Consider the following 18118-nt stretch of genomic DNA (forward strand, 5'->3'; position numbering starts at 1 on the left):
TGGTTCATGATTTTTGTCGACGGTGTGGAACTCTCGGGCCATTTTGTCGGAGCTATGGAATTAGTTGCTGTTGTACTCTTGGGCCATTCTGTCGGAACTATGGTATGGGGAATTCTGGAATTAGGTGCTGTAGTACTCTTGGCCCATTCTGTCGAAGCTATGGTATGGGGAGTTCTGGAATTAGGTGCTATAGTACTTGGGCCATTTTGTCAGAGCTTTGAAATGGAGAATTCTGGATTTAGGTGCTGTAATACTCTTGGGCCATTCTGTCGAAGCTATGGTATGGAGAGTTCTCGAATTAGGTGCTGTAGTACTCAAAGGGTTGATTGCCAGTGCTGTGAAGGACAGCAAGTTTTCGGCACTGTGCTATAGCAGATAAACTTCATTGTTTAATAGTCTTAACTTTGTATTCACTCCAAGAGGGTCCAGTACTTGATGCTGCTGTTTCAGTCCGTGGCCCAGCTCTCCCGCTGGAGTGTCTCCATCTCCTATCGGGAAGACGATGGTATCCCGCCCGGGAACGCCACCAGCCCATCCTACCTGAGGAGTCTGGAGGGTGCTCTCAACCGTAGCTCTGCCGGATTCTGGGCTCCTCCTTTCTGGGACTGTTACCTCAGCAAGTGGGTGTTTGGGTTTACCACCCCCCTCCACGGCAACAGGTTAGTCACTGAGCCCAACCCTCCCTCAAGAATCAAGTTCTCTAATAAAGATAAAGGAGTTTCATTTTTACTCTATCCATAAATACAAGTTATCACAAGATATCCAGATCAAGCAACATCGAGCGTGGCTACTGCTTGGATGAGTGACCGCTGAGCGATCCTGTCCTTGCAAGCAGTCCGCCTGCCCGGTCGTTGGTAGTGGTTCGGAAATCACTTTTAAGCCGTTGGTCCCAGGTTTGTTAGAGCGGGCTTCTTTGCCCTGACTTCGCCTGGCAAGATAAAACCTCTTTACTTTACAAGTGAATTACCTGCACATTTGGTTTATTTAGATTACTATTATGAAATTTTAAATACCGTTTTGTTAAACAATTTTCACTATAATTATTTACATTGCAACTGTTTTGCATTCCCAGTTTATGTTCTAGATATTATAACAATATTTTTTCATACCAAGCAAACTTTTTAGGTATATCTTAATAATATTATAAATGTGAAATAGCCTGTTTGTTTGTTTTCACATGTATTTAACCGATTGTACTGAAATTTAAATGGACATTCTTACGAGCTCCAGTATGAATATAGGCCTATTCTTATTTCGAAAATCCCTCCGAGCTAAGCCCCACTGTTCTTTAAAGTAGCAAAAAATCTCATTTTGGTCACTAAAGTTGTGACATTAATCGAAAGAGCCTGTCAATTAGCTGTTCCTGCTAATTGCTTGCAGAGCCATGGGTAACTGCTAGCAACAATTATGCAGCATAATAGGCTTCCCCTTCTAATCAATTTTTGATCTAGTATTTTGTGGTCCATGTTATTAAGCTACTTCAAGCAATAATTTTTACTCGCATTGTTAACTTTTGAGTGGGTTATCATTTGTATAAAACAATACACATAGAAAAAAATTTAAATAATTTTTACTCCACTATTTTTTAAAATTTTTAATTTGACACATAATTTCAAAACAGCATTTAAAAATTACCAATACACTTAAAATATTTAGTCAAATACTCCATGGAAATTTAAACTATTTTAAGCATCAGAAGACATATATTGTAATAGTTAGAAGACATTTCCTAGTGTGAGTCAATATCAAGTTTTGGAACTCTTACCATTTCCTTAAGTCACACATCATTAAAACCCATATGACTCTGAAATAATAGCTTATAAATATTTTTTGAAAAAATCACATTTCCATATTCAGGTGTTTTTTACATCAGCTTGATTACAACAATTCTCAAATTCCTCAATGAGTGAAAAATTTTTGTCTTTATAAATAAGTTATTTTTAAGGGTTGTAACTTTGATATTTAAACAATCTAATAAATGTTTAATTTCTAAATGTTGACTCAGACTAAGGTTACTCAATTATTTATAAAAACAAACACACATTTAAAAAAATGATAGGTAAATTTATGAGATATAATTACATGTGTTTTTAACTAAGTTTCTTTAAAATAGCATTATTAAATACCCATTTGCAGCCAGCTTTGAATTGATTTTTAAGTAGAATACATTTCAAATACCTGACCGATAAAGTTAGAGAACTGGAATTGTGTTCAAGGTGAAAACAGTGAACCAAAGATTAACAATTGTCTGCATCTGTGGCGCCCAAAGCCAGTAATCATTTCAGAAGTTAATTTCCAATCAAAGCTCTGCACTTAGCCAATAAGTGGATCTTCAAGCAAGCGGATATCGCTAAGTTCTGTTGACTACAAAGTCATTACTTTTGTGAGGTTTACTGATAAGTGGTGAACAGAATAATGATGTACCTAGTGAATTGTTAAATGGTTTGTATTCTATCAGGGATTTAACATTTTTTTAATGTAGCTTAATCTTTTGTAGTAAATAAGTAGAGTAATCAATGTTAAGTAGAATCAGATCTTAAGATTATAAATTTTGTCAGTTAATATTTAAATTTATTCTTTACATTCTATGAGAAGTAGAATTATAGAAAAAGAAAGTAACACATTTTAGATAGCTTCTTTCTTTTTGGATTTAATTAATTAATTTTAAAACAAACACTCCAATAATAATAAAGTTTTATTTCAGTGAGCTCTTGTTTTCAATGAAAGTACATATAGGAATTCGGAATTTTACTTTTGGGATTTAAATATACCTATATTAATATTGCCACGTTTTCAAACTTTTAGTTATGTCTGTAGCTACATTGTTGTAGGAAACAGAAATCTATTTTACAGATTCTTTATGTTTTTGATTTGGTATAGTTGTTGTACAGTTTCTTTCAGTAATTTGAATTATCTCTTGTATTATATTGTCAATCATTTCATGTTTTTTAAATAATGCAATGTCTTTAGTTTTTCGATTTTTTTTTATTTTCCATTGATGAAGAAATTTGTAAAAATGAATCCATCCATAAACTGTGAAAGCTGCTCTTTCTTTTGAAAGGGTATGAAATTAATCAAAGTAATAACTCCATTGTTTTGTGTTGATTCGAAATTAAATTCAAAACGGCCAGTCTGATCAGAGATCAGCTAACAAATCACAAAGTCAGTGATGATAAAATTCCACAACACTATTACAGATTTGATCATGAGAAAACTGTGACACTAATAACAAAAATATTACGATATATTTAATTCATCGTATTAGGACTAAAGTGAAAAATTCACTAAGAATTCACAACTGAAGTAAATAAATATTTAGCCAGTGGCAATTTTTTGTATACGTCACCCAATAATTGTTCTTTGTGTGAAGTTTATTTTTGACAATGGAAGGATTGTGAAGGAAACAGGATTTTTTTCCGACCATTTGCCATCGTTCAGTGAAACAAAAAATTCAGTAGGTAACCGTTACGTTTCCGTCAGTCATAGGTGGTTGGTAGACGAATGCAGACGTATTGTGACCTTTATTCTGTAGTTCAGATTTAATGATTAGTGTGGTGTATAGGTTTTTGTTATTAAGTGCATGTTTTAAAGTTAGTGAAGTTGACACACAACATGGTGGTTGTGATTCCTGACTTACGTGTGTCACAACGCTTTGGTACGATTTGTTTATTTTAACCTAGTTTGTAATTATATATTAGGTTAATTATTTACCTGAAGAAGAGATCAGATTGCAAATCTCGAAACGTAGTGTTACTGATTTTTTTTTTTTTTTTTTTTTGTATCACTGAACGATGGCAAATGTCCGGGAAATCCGGTTTCCTTCACAATAATATTGTTATCATTGCTCAGTAAACAATTCTGAGGCACAAATTTTCACATGTGTGTAGTAAGGCCTATAACCAAAAACAGTAATGTGTGACGCACATGTTGCAGGAAGACAGCAGGTTTGTTCTTCTCGTTGGACTGGGTGGACCTGAACCAGTGTGATGAAGTGAACAGTCCAATCTTCGGTGGAACCCACAACTGTGATCCACAGTCCACAAAGGTAAACTGACAGTCGCACATCCTCCCCTGTACTTTGTCATGCAAGGTTGTAATGCAAATCTGCTTCTAGTGGAGGTGTCACTCAAGTATGTTTGGCGACCAAAACTTTCTTTCATTTTTGTGTTAGTGTCACTACTTTTCGTACTTTAATAAACTTAAAATATTCAAGTTATACAGATTGTAGAAAAATAATATAGAAATTTTACTTAACAGCTCAAATATGATTTTAATTATTCATGTGAAACTTTAGGAAAATATTTCCAAAACCATATTTATGTTCATCTACTAGGATATTCACAATGAAGGCACTTTAGATATCAATTTACATTTTATGCTAAATTATTCATCACCGTAAACCTAATTATTATGTTTAAAAATTAAATATGTCGTTTCATAAGAGCATATATATATTATATATACACTAGTAGCTGTTCGTCACGATTTACAACACAAAAAATACAAGATCTTTATGAATAGTTTGCCGTGAATAAAACACAAGTTTTGACTATACCATCTGTCGGTAAATATAATATAAACGTGTTTCATTTTAAAATTCTGTATGCCAGAATCGGGTGTTTCACAAGGTTCTGTTTTGGATTTTTCGTTATTTTTACTCTGTATAAATGGTATCATAAATACAAAAACATTTTCCAGTCTTGTTCATTTTTCCAATGACACTTTGTTGCAATTATGGCACTATTAAACATCTATAGAAGATAATCAATAGACATTGATGCTTGTATTAATATAAATTTTGGGAGCTATTGCTAATTTTTCTTCATTATTGCCTAAGATTTCCAATGAGTTGTGCTCTGATAATCAGCTTAGATATATTACAGATTGGCAATATTGCCACAAAGAATTGTTATACTCGTATAATGTCGCTATTTTAATGATTTCAATATATATATTTATAAGCAGATGACCTGTTCGTTTTTCGTGAACAAAGATGTTTAAATGGAGTAGATTTGCTCCTCGTAGAGCTAAGAGATTACTATCATAATCTAGATTGTTAAAATGTATCTACTGTCTTTATAAAGTAGGTCAAGCCAGAGGAAAGTATTCAAGAAGTGTAATGTTTCATGTTTCTTGAGTGTTGAATTTTAATTAGGTGAACTCATCGTATTCTAGGTCAGGTTCTGATTAGATGTCATTTTTTGTCTGAACCTTAAATCATAATAATTATTTACATCTTGAAAGCACTTTAAGAGTGAAATATTACCACTTTTGACAATATAATAGCTTTTGATTATATTAATTATACAACTATGAGGAGGGAGAGGAGGAGGGAGTGGGGAAGAGGGGGGCGAGGGAGTGGGAGGGGGGAGAGCTGAATAGTATGATTTTATATACACATTTATATATATTAATTAAAATAGGACATTTTTATTTCAAATTATTAAATTTTATTATGAATTACTGTTTTAAATAAAGAAATTATTACATCCTAACCCGTTAAAACTCAAATAAAGGTTTCATAAAAACGGAACAAATTGGGTGAACAAAAGCAATTGTTACAATGTAGTGGTCTTTGTCAGTTGATATTTAATAATACTTATTCAACCAGCTTAAAAAATAAATACTATTTGTACTGTGCGAATTATGAAAAACACAATTACAAATAAAATATATAGCATTTTAGCACAGTACAACATTAAGATAACTGATTCAACACTGTGGTTAAGCTACCAAACTGTTTTAAAGAGAAAACGTTTACTATTAAGGACACAAAAGGTTAGAAAACATGATCAAAGCAGTTTTCTTCACAACTGCGATCGTTATGGCATGCACTGCGGTGGTGGCTGGTTGCAGTCGACATCAATCAAGGCTCCTACACACTATGCAATCATCGTAGTAATCGTTGCTCAGATTTAGCCAAATCCCGAAATCTTTGTGGCAATCGCATTGTGTAGAAGAGATTGTAAAGGTAGTAAAAATATTGTTTCGATGTTCGCATGTCAAATGAACGTATCAATCTTTCTCTATGACATGTTCATTAACTCTACACTATAATCGCGTGTTGGGTCCAGTAGAAGGATAATTATTGTCAAACCTCAGCAAAAGCCAATTTTAATTCTAGTAACTTACCTTTTTGGTCCTAGATTCCAATCACGTTTAAAAGGTTCATTGTAACAGATTTAATTACTTTATTTATAATCAATGAATTACTAAATTTTATCTTCCACGATTTTCCATCCAGAGTTTAGCTCTTTAAGCCCAAATGTAGATCCAGCCCTGAATTTTATTGTTACACTAGGTTTTTATAGTTACATATTACAATAGTAGTACTTTTGCATTACCAGCTTACAACGTAACCAATTTGTTCTACAAAATTAATGAGTTTTGTTATGTAAGCCTGTTCTGTTTTATGTGTGTGTGAGTGTGACACGTATGCGTGTGTATGTATGTATGGGTGTTTGGACTTTGTAGCTTAAAATCTGTGCGATAATTTGAAAGACATTTTATAAGATCAATGCAAGCCATAACAAATGTAAAATATTTTTCGAGGTGTAGGCTATATATATTTATATAAAGTATATATATATATACTACTTATATATATATATATATATATATATATATATATATATATATATATATATATAATTTCAATAAACATTGAATCGCAAAAAGTACTTGCTCCGCCGGGAGTCGAACCCGGATCTCTCACTTGCATATATATATACATATATATATATATATGTATATATATATATATATATATATACTTTTTTACATTCTGTCGAACAACCTGTAGCAGGCAGGGTGATAAAAAAGTCCCGCACTGGCTTGCTTGGTAACTCCTGAACGATTACAGGTAAAGCAATAAAACTTGGTACACCATTACTACCAAGTTTATAAAGATATTAAACTTTTTGAAGTAACTACCATTTTTTGTCATGTCACGGTAGTAGACATCCAATGGAAAATGGTTTACAGGGAGTTTTACCGTAAGCTTAGCTCAAGATATACAACATAAAAGGATTGTTTAGCATAGATGAATGCTAAAGGGAAAATTCTTATTTTTAAGTTAGGCTTTGGACTTCACTTGAAGTCTTCATGTACATCTTACATTACACTTTAAAACAATGTACATCTTGAGCTGTTTTTACATTAATTTTATTTTGCTTAACTCCTTGTATACCAACCTCAATTGTATGTGAAGTCACTATAACTACCATGCAAACTCCTTGAGAATATCCAAGACGAGAATATTAAACCGTCTAGGACAGTACTTACATTATAAATGTTTCAAACTTTAAACCAGCATAATTTTTTAAAGAGTGAACCCTTTGAGGTCGAATTTGCAGCATTGTACTCTACTAATAAAGACCTTTAATTTTATCTACTACTCGACCTATGCTCTCATTTAAGATTTCCTTCTGACTTCATGCGGGCCATCCCCCAACATGACGCACATATGGTAGGTACGTCAAAAAGTACATTTATAGGTGCAGTATTGATATAACAAGTTTTATTGCTTTACCTGTAATTGATCGAGAATTATCAAGCCCGTGCGGTACTTTTTACACCATGTATAATACAAAACAAATTAATTACTGTATGTGTAATATTGTAAGTACACATATGTACAGTGTTTGCCGATCCACGGGTTCGGCACGCGGCGAGGAGGCTACAGGTGTGCCTGTCTCCCTGGGTTTGTTCCACCGCCAGCTGCCAACACCACAGTTCACGACCAGTACGGGGCTACCTTCTACAGGTATAAAGACCACAATATTATTTTGTTTTCGTAGAATGTAGAAGTACAACACACCACGTGTTGTAACAGACTCCCCAGAGGTTGCATGCAGAATTCAAATCTATAGCAAGTCTACATATTAAATCTTTCCCTACATATCTTAACACATAAAAAACACGTGTGTTTCTTTTCAATGAATTGGTATCAGTGTTTAAATAACAAAAGGCACCAAGTCACTCAATAAATTGATGTTGTATGTTGGATAGTTAGGCTTGATCTGCAAATTATTTGAGTTTCCAAACACTAAATTAGTAAATTGGTTACTATTTTGTTTCATTTTTCATTATAGATCAATTGTGTTACATTGTCAAATATTGTTTGTTATCATACAGAGTCATCTTGTCATTCTCTATTTTTTTCCTTCTAATCTATTTTTTTACAGTTACCTCTCGGCAATCTGCTGCTTTGTAATTATCTTAAGCAAATTAAAATTTAACATATCATCTTCATCTTTCAACACTACTCCATGCAGATGATATTACCATCTGCTTAAAATAATAATTCAAAGGGCATGAAACATAAAATAAAATATTTGATAGAAATTATTGAAAATCTGTTCTTGTGCATTAAATTTAATATGAGTATAAAAGTACAGTAAAGTATAAAATTTGGAACTTTATTGAAATTAAATTTTCTTCAAATGAATATCGTTTAATTAACTGTGGGGATTGACTATATAATATTAATTAGAAACAAATGTTTTGAGAGATAAACATTATTTATATAAGATATTAATTCAAGATAATTAAGATTTTAAGATAATTAAAGCAGCCAGTTTTTTCTAAATGGTTTAAGATATGTGTGTTGAATAGTACATATTATACAATAAATTGTCCCAGAAAATCTTACTCTGAAAATTTTTGCCCCTGTATGATATCAATAATTAAGTTAGAAGAAATGTGATAATAATAATTAAATAAAACACACAAAACCTAGAAGACACCCTACTTGACTATGTTACACATTCAGAGAACAATAAATAGTGCAAACTGTACATGTTAAATTTTAATTACTGGTTCTTTTGACATTATAATACTGAGAAATAACTTTTCACAACAGAATTTTCAGTTTTAAAGATATACAATTAATTTTGAAATCACCTGCCTTTTCTTTTCAATTAAATTCTTCAACTGTAAATGTTTTATATAAATATTTTTTAACTTTTTTATCATGACCCAAGAAGTGCAAGTTTTTATCAAGATTTCTTTCTGAAGTGCAACACATTGAAAGTACGGTGAACTGAACAAATTTCAAGTACAATGAAAATATAGAAATCAATTACTCCACTCTTGTCCTAAAAATTCAGTACTATTCTCATTCCATATCATTCTAGGTTTTATAATACAGCAAAGCTAGAAAATTGAAAGGTGCAAACAAAATTATACAATTATAACAAAGTATTCGACAGTTACAAAGCTCACATGGTTGCAATTACACTTACATAATTACAATATTCTTATGCTGCAGCACGTGCCTGCAAGTGTCTGTTTACCAAGGGTTATCATACACCACCCCTTCGCTCCCTCACTAAAACACGTTTATTTTCGTCTGCATTGACCCAATTTTCCTCCTTTCCTAATTTCAACTGAAGTACCATCTTACAATAGTTTTACCAACACAAATCATTTGCGACAACAAACAGTTTTTATCTAGCACATATTTTCTATAGAAATTATTCTTGTCGTTTTAAAAATTTCAAGCTGTTCGATTCTCCCTCTTTAGAGGTGTTGTAAGAGAAATGTGTGGTATTTGTGAAATGTGTGTTAATGATGATTATAATTTATAGTTTATTTTATATAATTAGTGTATGTGTGATTTATCTGTTTTATCTTGCAAGTATGAATCTAATTGAATTTTGTTGGAAAGAGGGTTTTAGGATTATGTTATAATATTTGAAAATGTATAATTGTTGTTCTATCACTGCTAGTTCTTTTATTTTTATGAATCATGTAAATGCCTCAAAACAGGCTTTGCCTTGGAGGCCAATACTTTATTTCTCGGTATATGTATGTATGTATGTGTAGCATGAATGTTAATGTGTCAAGGTCAGCCAGTACTGATATACTATGTAATCGCGTGCTATGCACAGGATTATTTTGCTATGTGTGTGGTTTGCATTTATATTTGTTGTATATTTGTATTGAATATGTTGGAATGTGTGCATATTTATGAGAAATAAAGTTTATTCTATTCTATTCTATTCTATTCTATGTCAAGGAGTTTTTGATTTTCATCAGCAGTGAGGAGGCCGAGTCACTTATCTCTGTTGACTACAGACGGACATAGACTAACTGACTGACGGGATTGTCCCCTCTCCTCTTCTCTCCAAACTAAAGATAAATAAATCCGTTTTCACTAAGTAATCATCCTATTTTTATTAATTTTTGTTCACTCAATATTTTATTTGTTTTATTAATGTAATGAAAGTAACTAAAACCCTTTTAAAAATCTTTTTATTACATACACATATTTCGGTTTTTAACCATCATCAGTGTACTTTAACCTCTAAATAAATAAATAATAAACAATTAGATATACACATGTGGACCTTTTAAACATATGTTAAATTTAAATTACACAGTTGTAATTTTCTTATTAGTAATCTGTATTCAATATTTTAATTTTTTCAAAAATTAGATTTGTCTTATTTTCAGATTACTATTTAAAATGTTATGAGGATCTTTATTATAATTTAGATAGATATGTAATTCTTCTTTTGTGTTTAACTTCTCTCCTTTCCTTTCGATGTCTAAAATTTCCATGTTCTTTTCAATATTTGTCTAGTTATGGTCAGTCTCCAATAGGTTTTCAGCAAAATTTGATTTTATTGTAGACATGTTATTTGTTTTCAAAGCTTGTATGTGTTCTTTAAACCTTTTATTAAAATTTCTTCCAGTTTGCCCAATATAATAGCTTTCACAGTCACTACAGTTAATTTTGTATACTCCAGATTGTTTGTATAATTCTTGTTTGTCATCATTTTGGTTCACTTTGTTTTCAATAAGTTTAAATGTATTATTTCTTGTTTGGTGACTGATTTTTTTATTTATTTTTATTTATATTTATTTATATGATTTATTTGTTTTGTTTACTTTCTCTACAATATTGCTAATTATCAGAATTCTTAAGTCATATGCATAGGTTATTCTACTTCAGATAACTTCTTTCAATTAAAGTTTTATAAAATTAATTTACACACTGTACAAGATAAAATTGTAATCCTGAAAATTTCAACTCGAGTCTACGCACAGGCCACAAGACCCATGTAGACTCTTTCCTCATCTTACTTTTAATTATACAGAAATTAGGTAGCAAATTTCTTTGTGAAATAAGACTTTTTAATATTATTTAGCATTAAATTATTTAATGTTAACTATTTAGAATTGTATTACTTGAATAATACTGTATATATAATACTATAATAATATTGTATATTTTATTACCATTAGATATCCAAGTGCTACATTTGTTTTCTTTTTCAATATAAAATATTTACTTCTGTTTTTCAGTATTTTGTGGTAATAAATGTGATTTGATTTGTTTTTAGTCAATTTGATGTTGTTGTGTGGTAAAAATGAATTAATATTTTTAAACATTGGTCAAGAAAGGTAGTTTACATTTAACATTAGGGACTGCGATAGATACACTAGATGGTTAAGAGTATTACGTAAACACATAAATGTTTATATTGACCACATGCCTAGAAACTATAAGTCAACTCTTTCAACAACTAAATACTGAACCTGCACCATCCATGCTCCCCACCTATGCTCAGCCTCTCGTGCTTCCATCATCACCACCTACATTTGGTCAACAAATCCAAGTAATAGCAGATGTTCACCAGCCTGATACTCCTCCCACAGAGCAAAATCATATTTCTTTTTTAGAGCATTGGAAAAACGAGGAATCAATTCCTAAACTGTTCAATAAAACACAGCCCTGTGCCAGAAAAGGTGAAACATAAATCCCTTACTATCCTACATCAAAACACAGACAGAATTGCAAACAAAATCGAACGCCTGAACACCCTCCTCAACATTTTAAAACCTGACCTATTGATCGTGACGGAACATGGACTGACAAAAGACACATTGTCAAACACAAGACTAATAGGATACTCACTGATAGCAGAATACTGCAGAAAACACCATCAGAAGGGAGGAGTTGCTATATTCACAAATGACACTTTAAAATGTCAAATTGAAACAATGGATACTTACGAATACAGTATGGAAATGATATGTGAAGTAGCAATTGCTAAGATTGAACTTGGCAAGTTCAGTCTCTACCTAGTTTGGGCTAGGTCCAGACTAACAGGACTAAAGGAAACTTGGAGGCGGGTCTGGATGTTGTATCTGACGCATTAGAACGCTTACCAACTAACAAGCCGGTATTAATCATGGGTGACATTAATATTGACAGCAAGGGCAAAAAAGAATGACTACATTCTAATGACAGAGATCTTGACTAGTTACAACATCCAGAGACTGGACCTCCCATACACTAGAATCACACCAACCTCCAGAACATCCATTGACTGTGTATGCACTAACCTGCAGCTAGAAAAGCTGCATGTTAAGGTTTTAAACACAGCAATCTCAGGCCACACAGGACAGCTCTGTACCATCAACTTGGATAACTACTTACCACCACCACCATCGGCTGAGCGCAGAAACATGAGTACAAAAAATTTTGCTTAAGTTAAAAGCTTTCCTTCACCAGCAAAACTTGGACAGCAGTCTACAGCTCCAACGAATGCAGAGGAGTCTTACAACAGTTTTTAGCGGTATTCTTTCTAACGCAAATAGATATGACATGCCCTATAACAAAAAATGAGAATAAAAACAAAACAAAATAAGCAAATTCTGACTGACCCCATAGCAAACGCAGTTGAGGAGACATTACATTGAAGCTCAAGACACACAATATAACTGGAAGTGAGATTGACAAAAATAACGCAGCTCAATTATAAAAAGAATATGATCTTAGGCTGAAACATCTGAGACGACAAGAAAGCATTGATGTGATAACAGTGGCAGATAAAAAATCAAAGGCAATATGGCAAATCATATATTCAGAGAGGAAGTCAAAAGAGGATAAGCCCCTGCCCTTAGCATTAGACATACAGGGAGAACTGATAAGTGACCCAGTCAAAATTGCAGAACATTTCAACAATTTTTTCATAAACATAGCTGAAGACAATACATCAAAACCAAGACAGTGTGTTCAAAGAATACTACCAGGCGCAAATCCACATATTCCAAATTTAAAACTACTACCGACATCCCTAGAAGAGATAGACAAACTAATCCGATCATTGAAAACCAAAACCTCAGCTGGATATGACAGTGTCTCTACAAAATTGTTGAAAATATGTAAAGAAGAAATAGTTGGTCCTCTAGTGAATGTCATTAACAAATCTTTCACTTCTTGAACATTTTCCATCTGCTTTAAAAATATCTAAAGTCTATCCAAAGCTCAAACAAGGAAGCACCAAACAACTTGCTAACTATCGGCCGATATCACTGATACCAAACTTTTTCTAAAGTTATGGAAAAATTATTTTTGAGCAGATTCCTACAACACTTGTCAATCAACCAACTGCTTACATCACAACAACATGGTTTTCAGATCTGAAAGATCAACAACAACAGCACTTATTAGCCTTGTTGAATTCCTAACAGATCAACTGGAAGAAGGCAACACAGTTACTACTATCTTGCTCGACTACTCTAAGGCCTTCGACTGCCTTAGCCATACACATCTTTTAGACAAACTGAACAAATCTTGGAGTGAAAGGACAATCATACATACAACTGGATAAAAAGCTACCTAACAGAAAGAAGACAAATTGTTGAAATAAATCACACCAGCAACGGATTAACACAACAGATAAAACCACTTCCACAGATCATTAATCGTGGTGTACCACAAGGATCTGTACTAGGGCCTATTTTGTTTATTTTTATACACAAATGACTTCCCTAGCCACATGCAAGACTATAGCCATACACTGATGTATGCTGACGATACGGTCCTCATCCTTGGTCAAAAAGAACCAGAACAACTGAAATAGCAGCATACACCGCACTAAACATGGCAATACAATACAGCCCAAGGAAATGATCTTGTTATAAATGAGAATAAAAACGAAGCAGCTGGTCCTAGGAAGACACAAAGAAACAACAGGAAGGCTACCAAATCTGGAGGAAACTACTACTTCAAAGTACCTGGGTATATTAATTGATGACCGTCTTGATTGGACTGAACCACGTAAATTCCCTTTGCAAGAAGCTCAGCACAAACACTGTATGTAATCCGCAGAATAAAAAATATTAGTGACACAGCAACAGCAAAGATAGCTTACTACGCCCTCTATGAGTCTGACCTCCGTACGGGATTGCGGCATGGGGGGGGCACTACAGCAAAGCAACTTGCAGCGGCTCCTTGTCCACCAAAAAAGAGCAATCAGGGTTTTAAAGGGTCTCCAGCCTAAAGAATCCTGTCGTCAAGCCTTTGCAGAGTTTGAAAATACTCACTGTAGTGAATCTTTTTATCCTGGAAGCTGTCTCTTTTTTCCACCTCAAGTCACCCGAAGCAGCAAGAACCGGTGCCCAAATTCACAGCTATAACACCAGACATGCCTCTAGCTATCAACTCCCTGTACACAGACTGACAGCCAAAGAAAGGAAACCGACCTACGCTGGAGCCAAGTTATGGAATGCCCTTCCAGAGGACCTGAAGAAGACCAGCAGGCTGCAGTTTGGACAACTCCTGAAGTGCTGGCTACAAGAACATCCTTTTCTACCAACTTGATGAATTTTATCAATGGACTGACAATGCCTAACCAATGAATTTTAACATGTATTTCTATGACCCTTGTTCTTATCTCTATGATAATGTACAAAAGAATGTCAATAAACAATCAATAAACAATAAAGAGATCTTCACCTTGACTTGGGCTAAATAATAAATATATTCAAATTACTCTATCAAAAATTGTTCGTGATTGTTAAAAAATGTATGTGTGCTGTATAATATGCAAAATAAATTAACTCTAAAAATATGATTTGCTCCAAATAATTTTATTTACTTTTACATTACGTATTAAAAACATAATTACGTATTATTAATTTACGTATTTTTATTTTATTTACGTATTTACGAAATGACAAACTTGTACTGTATGTACTATCTTTATGTTTTTCTAAATTGAGTTATATTTAGTAGTTAATGAAAACAAACACTATGGTTTAAACGTTACAGCTCTAATCGTCGAACGTGTTCGTGTAGGTTTTCCAAACAAGAAGATTGCAGCAAAATAAATCAATCAATAAACTGTATTCAATAAAAAAGTACATGTTACAATATGTATGGTGTCAATATTTTTAAAAATTGTAAGAAGAAACAATTAACATTAAAAATGCTATTTTTATTCTTAGACTAATAAATCGTTAAGTACATTTCACATTTTCTGCTTTATTACTACTTGTCATACGGTATAATAAAACAATTTTCATGTAACAAAAAATAAAAAGTTAGTACATTTTCAAAAAAATTCTTCAATTGAATATAGAGATTTATCCACCAGGTACTATTTTAAAAAGATTTTAAAGTTTTTTAAATTATTTTCATTTCTTAAATTACTAGGGAGTTGATAGAAAAATTTAATTCCTACATACAATGGCTTCCCTGCAAACAGCTCCAACCTGTAACAGGGAAATGCATGCTTATCCCAGCTTCTGGTGTTATAATGATGGATTGAGCCAAGAGTAGGTAGTTGTCTGCTGATTTTGTTGTACATAAAGCACTGTTTCATACATATACTGGCCAAGAACAATTAAGATCTCCAATTCTGAAGAGTGTATTTCAGAGAATTTTGGCCTGAGGAATTATAACTGCTATGAAGTTGTGAACACACAATAAAATAAATATCCAAACACTTACCTTTTACAGGATGTTATTAATTCACTTCCAGAGTAGTTTGATATATTATTGTATTTCACACAATTATTTCTTCGTGCCCTCGTATAGGTGTGTGCCCAGCTGTGGGGAAGGCAAGCAATGTTCTGCGGAGGTAGATCTGTTTCTGCGTACATTCATCCTGGCCGCACAGAGCTTCTGTATTGTTGTCACTGTTGTGTTGGCTGTCGTTGTCTTCAGGAAACGGAAGTGCAAGGTTGGCTAACTTCCCTCTTTTAATTCGCACATGTTATCATTTTACACTACAAATAACAAAACTGGTTATTCTTTGATAAGTTTGTTATTGACAATGGAAGGTTTAACAGGATTTTGGACATTTACCATCATTATGGTTATAAAAGGTATAACACAACATTTTGAGGATAGATTCCAATCCTCGAAACATTGTGTTATACCTTTTGTAACCATAACGATGGCAAATGTCTGAAATTCTGTCAACACTGGTTACAAAATATTCACATATTATTCATGTGTCTACTAGTAAAGACGTTGCATGCTACCTTTGATTTGCAACAATCACTAATATCTTCTGATAGTATTGAATATAATTAACATTTTTTTGTCATATGATGATGGTTGTCACTTTAAAACAGATGTGGGCTCCACTTGAAATAAAAATAAAGATGTTGACTTCAACTTTAATTTTGTGTTTAGCTTTTATTTTCGTTTGATAATCGTAAAATATTCCTCAGAATTTCTAAATTAAGCTATAACCTGCTGGGATTTCGCCCTCCTGAATGGCAATGCATTTTTGTTAAGACATAATCTTGAAATCTTGTTACAGAAAAGAATCACGAAAATTGTAAATATAATCTTTATTTATAGTGGAAGAACACCAATTAAAAATTGTTATCAAATTTTGATCAAAGATATGAAGTTTATTAAAATTTAACAGATTTATGTGAGCTTCCCATCACAAATTTAATTTTGTACTAATCAAACTTTATTGGACTATTACATCAAGTATAATACATCTCATTAGTCATAAAAATATTGATTAGTGGACAACGGAATTGATCAGGTTTTGATAGGATTTCATCAAATTTAGATTATTCGTAATTGAAATTAATAGTATAGGTAATGGCCTGGGTTGAGGATATAGAAAGGATTTACTTTTTTAGTGCTTTTTTTTACAGTTGTTCTTGTACTGTACCACCTCTTGTGTTTATTATTATTATTATTACTCTGTAGATTATTATTAGGTAAGAATAACGCTATAAAAACAAATGAAATTTTTTCTTGAAAACATTTGTGATTATTTTTAGTGATATCCTTTTTTTGTTATAAACACATTTTTAACTCAACGTGTTTTTTTTACTCAGACTATTGCAGCTGGAATGTGGACCATTCTTGAAACTATTCTTCTGGGAATACTTCTTCTCTATGCTTCGGTAATTATTAACTTCATTGATTAGTGTGTAGTTTTAAGAAACAGAATTATACCAGTGATGATTTTTACCATAAAATAGTTTTGAATATGATTTATAACTGTTCAGATATTCTGAAATCAATTGGTTTGTTTAACTATTACAAACTAAACTTTTAGTGACCTTAAAAATAGTGTTATATTTTCTGAAATTGTCAATTAAGCTGCACAAACCTATTATAAATTAATTTTGTCGAATTAAGTGTAATGAGCAATAATAATTATGATATGATGATGATGAGGTATTAAAAATCAATGTACTTTTAGATTTAACTTAGCATAATAAAGTTATTTATTTAGAAAAGCTCATCAATTGCTTGATTAACATCAAAGTTTTCCGGTTCACACCCTGTTGTAATATTGCTTACACAATGTGAAATGTCAAATCACATAAATAGGAAAGCAAAAGCATTTTCATGAAGCTCAACTACCTATAGGGGTTTAAATGGAGTTACAAATTCTATAAAAACTGTATTTTTGTTTTCAACCTTCCACTCGCCTAGAAAAATGAAATTTGAAATACTCGTGCTTTATGCTCTCAACACAAAAATAAAGTTTTTGCACGAATTTCAACCACCTATAGGATCTAAAATAATTTTGCACCTAGAGGAATTATATTTTGTTTTTTCAACTTCCCGCTGTCATAAAAAAGTGAAATTTGACACACATGTGTATGACCTAAACCTGGTACAAGAAATATATTAAGCAGGCTTTTGTAATATATATATATATATATATATATATATATATATATATATATATATATTACAGTGGCTTTTCGCATTTTAACCATAGTAGACTTTTCAGACCAATCTATGTATATACTTTTTTGATTGAGACAACAAGCCAACCGCTACAACGGTAACAGAAATAACTTTACCATACTTTACTAACTTTACTGTACT

General features: G+C 32.3%; 1 protein-coding gene across 3 annotated transcripts in view; it reads left to right on the top strand.

Annotated features, from left to right (window-relative positions):
- LOC124364253 (probable G-protein coupled receptor 158) overlaps nucleotides 1-18118 on the top strand; it is a 150096-nt gene that overhangs the window by 108036 nt on the left and 23942 nt on the right. For all 3 annotated transcript variants that reach the window (XM_046819590.1, XM_046819591.1, XM_046819592.1), the window contains exons 4-8: nucleotides 451-659; nucleotides 3934-4045; nucleotides 7641-7765; nucleotides 15839-15983; nucleotides 17110-17178. In XM_046819590.1, the coding sequence (XP_046675546.1) occupies nucleotides 451-659; nucleotides 3934-4045; nucleotides 7641-7765; nucleotides 15839-15983; nucleotides 17110-17178 (660 nt within the window). The remainder of the gene's footprint in view (nucleotides 1-450; nucleotides 660-3933; nucleotides 4046-7640; nucleotides 7766-15838; nucleotides 15984-17109; nucleotides 17179-18118) is intronic.

This window comes from Homalodisca vitripennis, chromosome 6 (assembly GCF_021130785.1).
Source record: "Homalodisca vitripennis isolate AUS2020 chromosome 6, UT_GWSS_2.1, whole genome shotgun sequence".
In the NCBI taxonomy this organism is placed as follows: domain Eukaryota; kingdom Metazoa; phylum Arthropoda; class Insecta; order Hemiptera; family Cicadellidae; genus Homalodisca; species Homalodisca vitripennis.